Source organism: Scyliorhinus torazame, chromosome 7, assembly GCF_047496885.1.
Source record: "Scyliorhinus torazame isolate Kashiwa2021f chromosome 7, sScyTor2.1, whole genome shotgun sequence".
NCBI classification, from domain to species: domain Eukaryota; kingdom Metazoa; phylum Chordata; class Chondrichthyes; order Carcharhiniformes; family Scyliorhinidae; genus Scyliorhinus; species Scyliorhinus torazame.
In genome coordinates this window covers 301,626,592-301,639,593 of record NC_092713.1, presented here as the reverse complement: position 1 = coordinate 301,639,593, position 13,002 = coordinate 301,626,592, and the positions used below count along the sequence as shown (strand labels likewise).

General features: G+C 54.4%; 1 protein-coding gene across 1 annotated transcript in view; it reads left to right on the top strand.

Moving 5' to 3' along the window:
• cyfip2 (cytoplasmic FMR1 interacting protein 2) overlaps positions 1 to 13,002 on the top strand; it is a 183,725-nt gene that overhangs the window by 83,725 nt on the left and 86,998 nt on the right. The window contains exons 10-13 of the mRNA XM_072512939.1: positions 568 to 659; positions 9,721 to 9,838; positions 11,671 to 11,790; positions 12,707 to 12,832. Coding sequence (XP_072369040.1) covers positions 568 to 659; positions 9,721 to 9,838; positions 11,671 to 11,790; positions 12,707 to 12,832 — 456 coding nt within the window. The remainder of the gene's footprint in view (positions 1 to 567; positions 660 to 9,720; positions 9,839 to 11,670; positions 11,791 to 12,706; positions 12,833 to 13,002) is intronic.

The window sequence follows — 13,002 nt, the reverse complement described above, 5'->3', positions numbered from 1 at the left end:
CACCATCAATGACACCCTGGACCATTGGTATCTCGGCCAAGGTGGAGAATCCACACGCCCGTGCTTCCTGCTGTGCGCGGTCCGCGGGGAATTTTATGCACCTGTCCGCGATGGCGTACAAGGCGTCGGTGACGGCCCTGATGCACCTGTGGACCGATGCCTGTGAGATCCCGGAGAGGTCCCCGCTCGGCGCCTGCATAAAAGTTTAAGGCCACCGTCACCTTGACAGAGACTGGTATCGCGTGTCCTCCTCCCGTTCCACGTGTGCGAGGTGCGCCACGAGGTGGCGGATATGTGCGACCGTCTCCCTGCTGAACCGTAGTCTCCTCCTGCATGTAATGTCCGGTAGGGCCTCGAAGGACATATGGTCACGGTAAACCCTCGGCCTTGCTGGACGCCCGTGGCGCCCTGGCACCACCAGAACCCCCCCCCCCATTGAGAGCTTGGCTTGGTACCTGCGAGGCTGCTGGCTTTGCTGACACACAGAATGTCCTGTAGATTGCCCTGCCAATTGTGTGTGAATGGGTTTTAATGGCTGTCAACTTCTCTCTCTCTGTTCTCTTGCAGCAACTGCAGGTGGTGCCGTTATTTGGAGACATGCAGATAGAGTTGGCCAGATACATTAAGACCAGTGCTCACTATGAGGAGAACAAATCCAAGTGAGTGCGAGCCGTAATGTAACCTGGGCCAGTCGCAAGCCTGGCGGTGACGAGTATCCTTGGTAACCGGTTGACACTGCGAGGAGGAACGCAGGGCTGACCAAAGGTGAGCTTGAGCTCCAAGAACTTCCTACCCAACCCAGTATTTTCCGGGTGGGAAGTTGCTCGGAGCTCAGCTGCATCTAAGTCGTAACTGCCTCCCTCTGTCCTTTTTTTTACATTTTAAAAATAAATTTAGAATACTCAATTATTTTTTTCAATTACGGGCCAATTTAGTGCGGCCAATCCTCCTACCCTGCACATCTTTGGGTTGTGGGGGGCGAAACCCACACAGACACTGGGAGAATGTGCAAACTCCACACAGACAGTGACCCAGAGCCGGGATCGAACCCGGGTCCTCAGCGCCATGAGGCAGCAGTGCTAACCACTGCGCCACCGTGCTGCCCCTTCCCTTGACTGTCCTGACTGGGAGATGCCGGAACAAGGTACATTTCAGATGGACAGGTGGGTTGTTGGGGCCCAATGAGTATCGGGAGGATCGGATAGAACCTTTCTCCAGACCCTCCACTCCACTCAGTACAAGGTAGGTCCAGTTAAAAAAGGCACATCAGCCTTTTTCATCCCAATGCTAACAGGGCTGCACTATGGAGGTACGCTACTGAAAGATTGATGCACTGTCAGGGGAATGTTACTGAGGGAACACTGCATTGTAGGAGCAAGGATACTGAGGGAGTGCTGCACTGTCAGAGGGGCAGTACTGTGGGAGTTCTGTACTGAGGGAATGCTGCAGGTCAGAGGGTCAGTACTGAGGGAGTGCTGCACTGTCAGAGGGTCAGTACGGAGAGAGTGCTGCACTGTCAAGAGGGTCAGTACTGAGAGAGTGCTGCACTGTCAGAGGGGCAGTGCTGAGGGAGTGCTGCACTGTCAGTGGGTCAGTACTGAGGGAATGCTGCAGGTCAGAGGGTCAGTACTGAGGGAGTGCTGCACTGTCAGAGGGGCAGTACTGAGGGAGTGCTGCACTGTCAGAGGGTTAGTGCTGAGGGAGTGCTGCACTGTCAGAGGGTCAGTACTGAGAGAGTGCTGCACTGTCAGAGGGTCAGTACTGAGGGAGTGCTGCACTGTCAGAGGGGCAGTACTGAGGGAGTGCTGCACTGTCAGAGGGTTAGTACTGAGGGAGTGCTGCACTGTCAGAGGGTCAGTACTGAGAGAGTGCTGCACTGTCAGAGGGTCAGTACTGAGAGAGTGCTGCACTGTCAGAGGGTCAGTACTGAGGGAGTGCTGCACTGTCAGAGGGGCAGTACTGAGGGAGTGCTGCACTGTCAGATGGTCAGTACTGAGGGACTGCTGCACTGTCAGAGGGGCAGTACTGAGGGAGTGCTGGACTGTCAGAGGGTTAGTACTGAGGGAGTGCTGCACTGTCAGGGTCAGTACTGAGAGTGTGCTGCACTGTCAGAGGGTCAGTACTGAGGGAGTGCTGCACTGTCAGAGGGTCAGTACTGAGGGAGTGCTGCACTGTCAGAGGGGCAGTACTGAGGGAGTGCTGCACTGTCAGATGGTCAGTACTGAGGGAGTGCTGCACTGTCAGAGGGGCAGTACTGAGGGAGTGCTGCACTGTCAGAGGGTTAGTACTGAGGGAGTGCTGCACTGTCAGAGGGTCAGTACTGAGAGAGTGCTGCACTGTCAGAGGGTCAGTACTGAGAGAGTGCTGCACTGTCAGAGGGTCAGTACTGAGGGAGTGCTGCACTGTCAGAGGGGCAGTACTGAGGGAGTGCTGCACTGTCAGATGGTCAGTACTGAGGGACTGCTGCACTGTCAGAGGGGCAGTACTGAGGGAGTGCTGGACTGTCAGAGGGTTAGTACTGAGGGAGTGCTGCACTGTCAGGGTCAGTACTGAGAGTGTGCTGCACTGTCAGAGGGTCAGTACTGAGGGAGTGCTGCACTGTCAGACGGTCAGTACTGAGGGAGTGCTGCACTGTCAGGGTCAGTACTGAGAGTGTGCTGCACTGTCAGAGGGTCAGTACTGAGGGAGTGCTGCACTGTCAGGGTCAGTACTGAGAGTGTGCTGCACTGTCAGAGGGTCAGTACTGAGGGAGTGCTGCACTGTCAGAGGGTCAGTACTGAGGGAGTGCTGCACTGTCAGAGGGTCAGTACTGAGGGAGCGCTGCACTGTCAGAGGGTCAGTACTGAGGGAGTGCTGCACTGTCGGAGGGTCAGTACTGAGGGAGCGCTGCACTGTTAGAATTGGAGATTCTGCTTTACGATGATAACAGTCTCGGGTGAACGTAAACAAGTAATGGGCGTCACGGTGACACTGGTTAGCACTGCTGCCTCACAGCTCCAGGGACCCAGGTTCAATTCCTCAGGTGACTGTGTGGAGTTTGCACTTTCTCCCCGTGTGCGCGTGGGTTTACTCCGAATGCTCTGGTTTCCTCCCACAGTCCAAAGATGTGCAGGCTAGGTGGATTGTCCATGCTAAATTGCCCCTTAATTGGAAAGAAAAGAATTGGATACTCTACATTTATTTTTTACAAATTGCCCTGACATATGAGGTTGCTGAAGTAATATTGCGTAATGAGTATCCAATTAAGGGTGAGCAACTGTCCCGTACTTTATTGTCCATTAGTCTGACTGTCCGGTGGCCTGTTAGTAAACCCTTTTGTCCCATATTTCTGGGGCAGTCTGTGGGAGGGAGCCTGGGAGTCTCAGTGGATTGCAAGTCTGTGGGTGGGATTCACGCCCCCTGTTTGTGGTGGACGGGAAAGACGGCGGGAGCAGAGTATCCAACCGGAATCCCCATGCCACATGAACGGCGGAGGGAATTACCGTTGCCATTGTCCCCGCCAAGGACGTAAAGGGGTTCCTACCATGAAAGGGCAGGAACTTCCATTACCATACATTTAAATATCATTTACGGTCTTCCCTGCTTTATTATTCTCCCCACCCCCGCCGCCCCACGAGCCCCCTCCCTCACCAAACTCTTGTGGTTACCTGCATCTCTGTACCCCAAATGCCACTCACCCCACCCCACCCCTCAGTCGAAGATTTCCCACACTTTATTTCGTGAGGGTTGGTCACCCTACCAATCATGATCAGCTTTGTGTGAAACTCTGAGCCCAATGTTTTGCCAGTGGCGTATCCCTCCTAAGAAGCGGTATTTCCATGATGGAGGGAGGCCTCTACGACGTGTTCGGCTGGGAATGCGGAACGCCAGCGGCATTCCCGGGTTCTTGCTGCCTCACTTGAAACGCTCCTGCTCGATTGCCTGCAGCAATTGAGATAAAAGGGAAAGAATACTCTAACCTCTCGCCTGTTCCACTGGCACTCGGTAAAATACCAGTCGATTATTTTGGGCATGGCTTCTGGGCTGAAATTATGCAGAAATTACCCTCGCCCTCATGTTGGGTAAGTGAGGATTCAAATTTCCACCAAGAATCGTTTGGATAAGCACATTTGTAAAATTTGACAGGACCAAGCGCAGCCGGATGCCGATATCGATCAAGAATCCTTTCTTTTCTCTTGGAAAGTGTTCCTTGACATTATGTAAGAGCTGTAACCTGGCACGGTTTCACTAATAGGGCTGGAAATAGGTTGAAGATCAAAACGAGCATTTTTACTGATTGTCCGCCAATGAGTAACCTATTAAAACTGAAAATGGCTTGAGGAACAGAACGAAACCTCTTCATATCTCCGTTCACCTGCTGCTGAAATGCTCCTTCGTGCCTCTATTACCTCTCGATGTGTCTATTCCAATGCACCCCTCACTCATCACCCACATTTGGTACTCTGTAAATAAGATCCAATCCAAAACTGGACAAGTCCCCGTTCCCCGATCAATCCCGTGTTCTCTGACCCACACTGGCTCCCGGTCAAGCAATTCAAATGTTTGTTTTCAAATCCCTCCTTGGCCTTGTCCCCCTCTCCCGATCTCCGGAACCCCCTGCAGCCTCACAATCCTCTGTGATATCTTCACTCCGCTAATTGTGGCCTCCTGATTTGAATGGCTCTATCTTTTAAAAAAAATAAATTTAGAGTACCCAATTCATTTTTTCCAATTAAGGGGCAATTTAGCGTGGGCCAATCCACCTACCCTGCATATCTTTGGGTTGTGGGGGCGAAACCCACGCAGACACGGGGAGAATGTGCAAACTCCACACGGACGGTGGCCCAGAGCCGGGATCGAACCTGGGACCTCGGCGCCGTGAGGCAGCAGGGCTAACCCACTGCGCCACCGTGCTGCCTGAATGGCTCCACCTTTGGTGGCGATGCCTCCAGTTACCTGGGCCCCAAGCTCTGGAATTCCCTGGCCCACACCTCTCCATCGCTCCACCTCACGTTCACTCTTTCTCATGCTCCTCAAAAACCTACCTCTTTGACCGAGCTTCAGGTCACCTGACCTCCTCGCGCCTTGTATGGCTTGGGGTCATCCGTACCTTGTTTTGAATCGCTCCTGTGGATCCCCCATTAAAGGTGCCATGTAAATATAAGTTGTTGTACTAAACCCTGGGTGCTATCTTTTTTTAAAATCTTTTCATTGGCATTTTCATATATAAACAGTTCTGCACATTGTTAGTTGCATTTATTCACTGTACACCACAGAAAGGTTTGTTTTTCCTTCCCTTAATTTCCCCCATTTACATTCTGCTGCCCTCTGGCTCGGCGTGTGGTCCTCCCCCGCCCCCACAAGCTTGGACATTGGCTCGGAGAAGGCTGTCCAGAACCCAGCTTTTCTTAATAAGTCAAATTTTTGTTTGACGTGTGAGAGAGCTTTGAAAATTCATCTCGATGGTGCATGTGTGTTGCGAAAGAAATAAAGAACCTTCCGGAACCTGTGGAGGTGGCCAGATTCAGGCGGATTGGCCTTTGAAGCAGCCTAAAGGATTTGCAGACTACACGTGCATCAGTCGCACTGATTTAGGTCATTCTGTCCACCCGGCACTGATATAACTGGTAGAAGGAGTCACGAGAGTCCCTTTCGGTGGATCCCTGAGCTTGGAAGCTGCACTCTGGGCAGCACGGTAGCACAGTGGTTAGCACAGTTGCTTCACAGCTTCAGGGTCCCAGGCTCGATTCCCGGCTTGGGTCACTGTCTGTGCGGAGTCTGCACGTTCTCCCCGTGTCTGCGTGGGTTTCCTCCGGGTGCTCCGGTTTCCTCCCACAGTCCAAAGATGTGCAGGTTAGGTGGATTGGCTAAAACTTGCCCCTAAGTGGAACTACGGGGATAGGGTGGGGGCTTGGATTGGGCCAAGGTAATGTGCTTCTTCAGAGGGTCGGTGCAGACTCGATGGGCTGAATGGCCTTCTGCACTGTAGCGATTCTATGATAATATATAGAAAAAGAATGTATAAAAGGAAGAAAAACCTTATTGAAGGGAGAAAGCACTTTGTTCTTGTATACACAAACGATCCCCCCCCCCCCCCCCCAAATTTGGTCTGTTCCACGACAGTGACACATGTTACCCTGCCCTCGGAACTTAAATTACCAATTTACCAACCGGGTGATCACTAGTCAGTGACTCCGTTTCTGGCCCTTCCTCTTGTCTTCTGTGATTGATAGTTCCGCCTGGTTGCAGCCCCGAGTCTCCGAGGCAACGTTCCTTTAAACTGAATTTTCAGCCTCGCGCCAGCCTCTGGAAGCCCTGCGACGCAGTCCTCCTGTTGCTACCTTTTGGTTGGCTCTTAAATCGTAATTTGCTCTGTTTGTTTAACCTTTGCTCTAGAGTCGCCAGGTATCTTTATGATACCGCCACGAGGTTCAATTTCAAGGACTGATCAATAACGCAACACACCAATTAGTGAGATTCAAATCAAAACACATTTATTATACACAGTAAATCACTACTCATGCATAAACTCTACTTTCTAGGCTATTCCTATCACTAAAAGGCCTATACTTAGCTTCGGACTGGCCCACCAGGTCAGGGGAATAAATGGCCTTTTGTTCAGGTCCTGAGTCTGCAGGATTCAAAAGCTGGTATGGACTGGTAGCTAGGAGCGCCTATCTCGTAGCGAGCATTGACTTGAGACTTACTTGGTTGGCAGCAGCAAGGCAGGTCACTGTCAAGGGTTGGTTCGAGCTGCTGAGTGACCCTGCCAAAGAAGGACGATTTGAACTTGGGGGCTTTACTTTATAGTCCCCAGGGGCTTCCCGCCCTTCGGGGCGGACCCCGTACCTGGTTCCAAGTGATTGGACTGCGTTCCGATCACTTGGATCGATTTCTCAAATACTGGAGTTGTTCCCTGATCGCTGGGCGGTCCCTAAATGTCCGTTGGCCGTCCTTTGTCTTGGCTCCTGCTGGCGCCGAGGAGTCTGGCTTGGCTTTATTCACCTTAACTGTTGCAATTGTGCCTTGGAATTGCTCATTACTATGCAGATGGCTGCTGGTTTCAGTGCTGTCTGGCTTCTTACAGGTTTCCACTACACATGAATCTGTATTTGCTAGTCTTTGCCTGTGTTGGCTGAATTTCCCTTCAGCCTTTGCGGTTCTCCATTTTAAGTCGGGAAGTGGCCAACCCAGGTGGCTACACTCCCCAAAACAAGTCTCACCTCTTATCAGTTCTTCTCACAGGGACCACAAGGTGAAGCAGACTTTGCAAAGTTCAGGTTGTCTACATAGCCGCTGATGGTGTGTTCCCCTCTGCCATCGATCAGGCGTTAGGTCCATCGATCAAACATCATCTTCGATGCTTCAGGCGACCTCACCAGATAAGATTACTCAGCAACTTGGCCTGTAGCCAAGGGTCACAGAATGCCGCAGAGCAGGACATCTGAAGATATATATTTTTTTAACTTATTTTAGTATTCTAGCTTGAGAAAGTAACAAACAAAATTGTAGCCTCAACAACAGCTATGGTGGTCAGTACAGACAACAGCTTAAGAAAAAAAGGTCACTACTGTATTATTAATTAATTAATTAATAAAAGCATGGCGATCGTGGAGTTAAGATCAATGTCTGTTAAGTACGAATATACAAACTGACTTCAATTATTAGAAATCAAAGCAGAGGGCAACACGGTGGCGCAGTGGTTAGCCCTGCTGCCTCACGGCGCCGAGGTCCCAGGTTCGATCCCAGCTCTGGGTCACTGTCCGTGTGGAGTTTGCACATTCTCCCCGTGTTTGCATGAGTTTCGCCCCCACAACCAAAAGATGTGCAGGCTCGGTGGATTGGCCACACTAAATTGCCCCTTAATTGGACAAAATGAATTGGGTACTGTAAACATTTTTTTTTAATTTTTTTAAAGAAATCAAAGCAGAGCAGAAATAAAATGCAAATTACAAAATAGCAAAAGTTATTGGCTGCAGCCCACAGGTGTACTCCCAGTGAAAACAGACACAGCCATCTCTGTTGCAGCTGGGAGCGGGAATTGAAGTTGACCCTCAAGGTGGAGTCAATGGAAATAAAGGGGAGGGAGAAGCAGATCCTGGAATTCCAGCTCCTGGTATTCATAGAATCATGGAATTTACAGTGCACAAGGAGGCCATTTGGCCCATCGAAACTGCACCGGCCTTTGGAAAGAGCACCCTACCCAAGCACACACCTCCTCCACCCCATTCCCTTAACCCAGCAACCCCAATTCACCTTTTTGGACACTTAGGGCAATTTATCACGGCCAATCCACCTAACCCGCACATCTTTGGACTGGGGGAGGAAACCGGAGCACCCGGAGGAAACCCACGCACACACGGGGAGAACGTGCAGACTCCGCACAGACAGTGACCCCCAAGCCGGGAATCGAACCTGGGACCCCGGAGATGTGAAGCAACTGTGCTGACCACTATTGCTACCGCGCTGCCCGTAAATCTGTATGGGGCGGGTTTACCATAAGTACCTGTGTGAAAGTCGGGTTTCTGAGGGCCAGATATTTGGACAAAAGGGCCAGGCCTTCGACTTGTACCCGAGTAATTATTGAGGAGTTGAAATCCATGCCGGCTGATGGGAACTGCCGACGATGCTGGCCTGGTGGTTGCTGGCCATGGTGCTGAATTTGGAGCCTGTTTCTGACACAAACCAAATCAAATTGCCGCAGATGCTGGAATTCCGAAACAAAAACCGGAAAATTGCTGTGGAGAGAGAAACAGGGGTCTGGATTATTCCGCCCCGCCCGCCGCAAGACCGCCACTGGCCCGGGGCGCAGACCATGTAAAGGTCCATTGACCTCGGGCGGGAATTTCTAGTCGCTGGACGGTCGTGGCTGGAGAATCCCGCCCAGAGTCCAATAAGATACTTCTTCTATTCCTGGCGGTTTAAAGGGGAAAAGAGGTTCAGTGATAAAGACTCACTGGGCTATTCTCGCCAACGACCCATCCGGTGATCCAACACACAGCAGATGAAGCATGAAAAGGTTTTTGGGGGGCCAACGGTCAGGGGTCGACGTGTTCACACAATGGATGGAAAACTTAAGAATTTTGTGGCCCAAGGTTGGGGGTCGACTCTTATGAAATCGGCTATTACTTGGGTAAATGTGGTCATCCCCTGCGAACCAGGAACTGACTGAGTTGGAAGGTGATGGTGTCAGGGATGTGAGTGTCAAATTGTAGGCAGGGCGGGGTGGGGGTGTGTGTGTTGGGGAGAAGGTAGACCCCTGAGGAGCGGCGACTCCAGGTTCCTCTTGTTGGATTAGGAGAGGTACTTACCCATTCCTCCTGCGAAACTATAAGCCTTCGTGAAATGGAAAATAAAACTTGCATTGCCCAGCACCTCCTGCCTCGGTACAAACCGCAATTGAGCAGTTTGGTATGGATTCCGATAAGTAAGGTTCTGAAGCCAACGGTACCATCAACCATGGCTGTCCCACTTTAACTAGTTCCTTGTCTGCACCCAGGTGGGTGCCTTTCCTGTATCAGAATTCCAACAGTTAAAACGGGGAGGTTCCAGTGGGAACTTGGAGCAGCAGATGCCACCTCTGCTGCTGCAACTTTAATGCCCCCTTTGAGCCGGATTAACATTCCATCCGGGCAGTCTTTCGGTCTGCTGACCGGCTCAGCCTGGATCGGGTCCGTGGGCCAGTGCCTCTCCCAGTCAGGGAGGGACTGTCTGTGTTTAATGCTCCGTCTCTTCACACAGGTGGACGTGCACACAGAGCAGCAGCAGCCCGCAGTACAACATCTGTGAACAGATGGTGCAGATCCGCGATGACCACATTCGCTTCATCTCCGAGCTCGCCCGTTACAGCAACAGTGAGGTGGGTGTCCCGCGGAGTTGGTGCAGCCTGCTTAACATCATAGACTTTCGCAACACTCACAAGAGGCCATTCGGCCCATCATTCCTTTGAAAGGGCTATTCAGTTAGTCCCGTTCCTCCCTGCATTTCACCCCTAATCCAGCAAATTTCCAGCATGGATTTCATGTCTTCCTTCTGTGCCATTGTGACTATGGAACCTTTTCTCTTCAGGTTTTATTTTCCACTATTCATTCACGGCATGTGGGCATCGCTGGCCCACAATTGCTCCCAGCATTCTAGCGGAGGTCTAACCAGTGTTCTTTGCAGGTTTTCTTCCTCAAGGGTTCGAAGACGGATGGGATTTGGGCACCAACTTGACACTTTGCCCAAATCATCGTCCTTCAGCCTGAGGTGGTGAGGGAGTGCTGTATGTTCACCTCTGTCCTTCCCAGTCTGGGGCCTCCCGCTCTGTGTACTTCACCGCAACACTGGGCTCACTGCGACACTGGGCTCACCGCGACACTGGGCTCACCGCGACACTGGGCTCACCGCGACACTGGGCTCACCGCGACACTGGGCTCACCGCGACACTGGGCTCACCGCGACACTGGGCTCACCGCGACACTGGGCTCACCGCGGACACTGGGCTCACCGCGACACTGGGCTCACCGCGACACTGGGCTCACCGCGACACTGGGCTCACCGCGACACTGGGCTCACCGCGGCTCTGGGCTCACCGCGACACTGGGCTCACCGCGACACTGGGCTCACCGCGACACTGGGCTCACCGCGACACTGGGCTCACCGCGACACAGGGCTCACCGCGACACTGGCTCACCGCGACACTGGGCTCACCGCGACACTGGGCACACCGCGACACGGCTCACCGCGACACTGGGCTCACCGCGGCTCTGGGCTCACCGCGACACTGGGCTCACCGCGACACTGGGCTCACCGCGACACTGGGCTCACCGCGACACTGGGCTCACCGCGACACTGGCCTCACCGCGACACTGGGCTCACCGCGACACGGCTCACCGCGACACTGGGCTCACCGCGGCTCTGGGCTCACCGCGACACTGGGCTCACCGCGACGCTGGGCTCACCGGGACGCTGGGCTCACCACGACGCTGGGCTCACCGCGACGCTGGGCTCACCGCGGCGCTGGGCTCACCGCGGCGCTGGGCTCACCGCGACGCTGGGCTCACCGCGACGCTGGGCTCACCGCGACGCTGGGCTCACCGCGACGCTGGGCTCACCGCGACACTGGGCTCACCGCGACACTGGGCTCACCGCGACACTGGCTCACCGCGACGCTGGGCTCACCGCGACGCTGGGCTCACCGCGACGCTGGGCTCACCGCGACGCTGGGCTCACCGCGACGCTGGGCTCACCGCGACGCTGGGCTCACCGCGACGCTGGGCTCACCGCGACGCTGGGCTCACCGCGACGCTGGGCTCACCGCGACGCTGGGCTCACCGCGACGCTGGGTTCACCGCGACACTGGCTCACCGCGACACTGGTCTCACCGCGACACTGGGCTCACCGCGACTCTGGGCTCACCGCGACGCTGGGCTCACCGCGACGCTGGGCTCACCGCGGCGCTGGGCTCACCGCGGCGCTGGCTCACCGCGACGCTGGGCTCACCGCGACGCTGGGCCCACCGCGACGCTGGGCCCACCGCGACGCTGGGCTCACCGCGACGCTGGGCTCACCGCGACGCTGGGCTCACCGCGACGCTGGGTTCACCGCGACGCTGGGTTCACCGCGACGCTGGGTTCACCGCGACACTATGGGAACCTCTCCCCAACTTGGCCTCCTGTCCTTTGCTGACCCGATTACCTTTCTGCGCAGGTTGTTACAGGATCGGGGCTGGACAGTCAGAAGTCAGATGAAGAATACCGAGAGCTGTTTGATCTGGCACTGCGAGGGTTACAGCTCTTGTCCAAGTGGAGCACGCATGTAATGGAAGTGGTGAGAATTAAACAGTAAAATGTCCGTTCACATCAACAGGTCTGTTAGAGTGGTCAGTGTGGGTGGGGTTGGCGTGGGTGGGGTTGGCGTGGGTGGGGTTGGCGTGGGTGGGGTTGGCGTGGGTGGGGTTGGCGTGGGTGGGGTTGGCGTGGGTGGGGTTGGCGTGGGTGGGTCGGCGTGGGTGGGGTCGGCGTGGGTGGGGTCGGCGTGGGTGGGGTCGGCGTGGGTGGGGTCGGCGTGGGTGGGGTCGGCGTGGGTGGGGTCGGCGTGGGTGGGGTCGGCGTGGGTGGGGCCGGCGTGGGTGGGGCCGGCGTGGGAGGGGTCGGCGTGGGAGGGGTCGGCGGTGTGGTCGGCGCGGGTGTGGTCGGCGCAGGAGTGGTCGGCGCGGGTGTGGTCGGTGTCGGAGTGGCACCGTCTCCCCACCTTCTCCCCATATCCCTCACCTCCACCTTTTCCCAATATCCCACAATCCCATCTATATCCTCATCCTTGGAAGTGGGCGTTGCTGGTTCGGCCGTCCTATATTGTCCGTCCCGGGTTTCTGTGGGGATGGTGGGTGTCAGCCGCTTGCTTTGTCCGGCGCGGCCGGCTGGGTAGTGAAGGTGCTGTTACCTGGAGAGCTCCACAATTTATGGTGCTGTCCTCGTCCCTCCACATGGTGGAGATGGTGGGGGTGGAAGGTGCTGGTGAAGCAGACATGGCGAGTGGCTGCAATGCATCGTGTCGGTGATCTAGCGAGGCACAACACTCGTGGCAAACCTGCTAGCAGCGGGTCGAGAAGGCGGCTCACACGACCTCCTCAGGGCACCTGGGGATGAGCAACAAAGGTCGGTTTCACCAGCTCGGTCACATCCCAAGTATCAGCTGAATGATTGCATTTAAATGCTTGTTTCTAACAGATGTTTTTTTAAATTAGTATTCCTGGAAGCTGGTACATCCCACGGATAAATTCTGTAACAAAGATTGCCCAGGCACAGCGGAAGAGTATGAACGTGCGACTCGTTATAACTACACCAGTGAAGAGAAGTTTGCGTTGGTCGAGGTAAATCTGAGCGACTGACAGATTCTGTGTCCAAGTTTTTATCTCCGTCGTGGTTCATTGGGCAGCACACTTACCTGCCGATCAGAAAATTGGGGGTTCAAACAAATCCAAGGACGAGTACATGATCCGGGTTGATATTCTCACTGTGGTACTGACGGTGCTGCACTGTC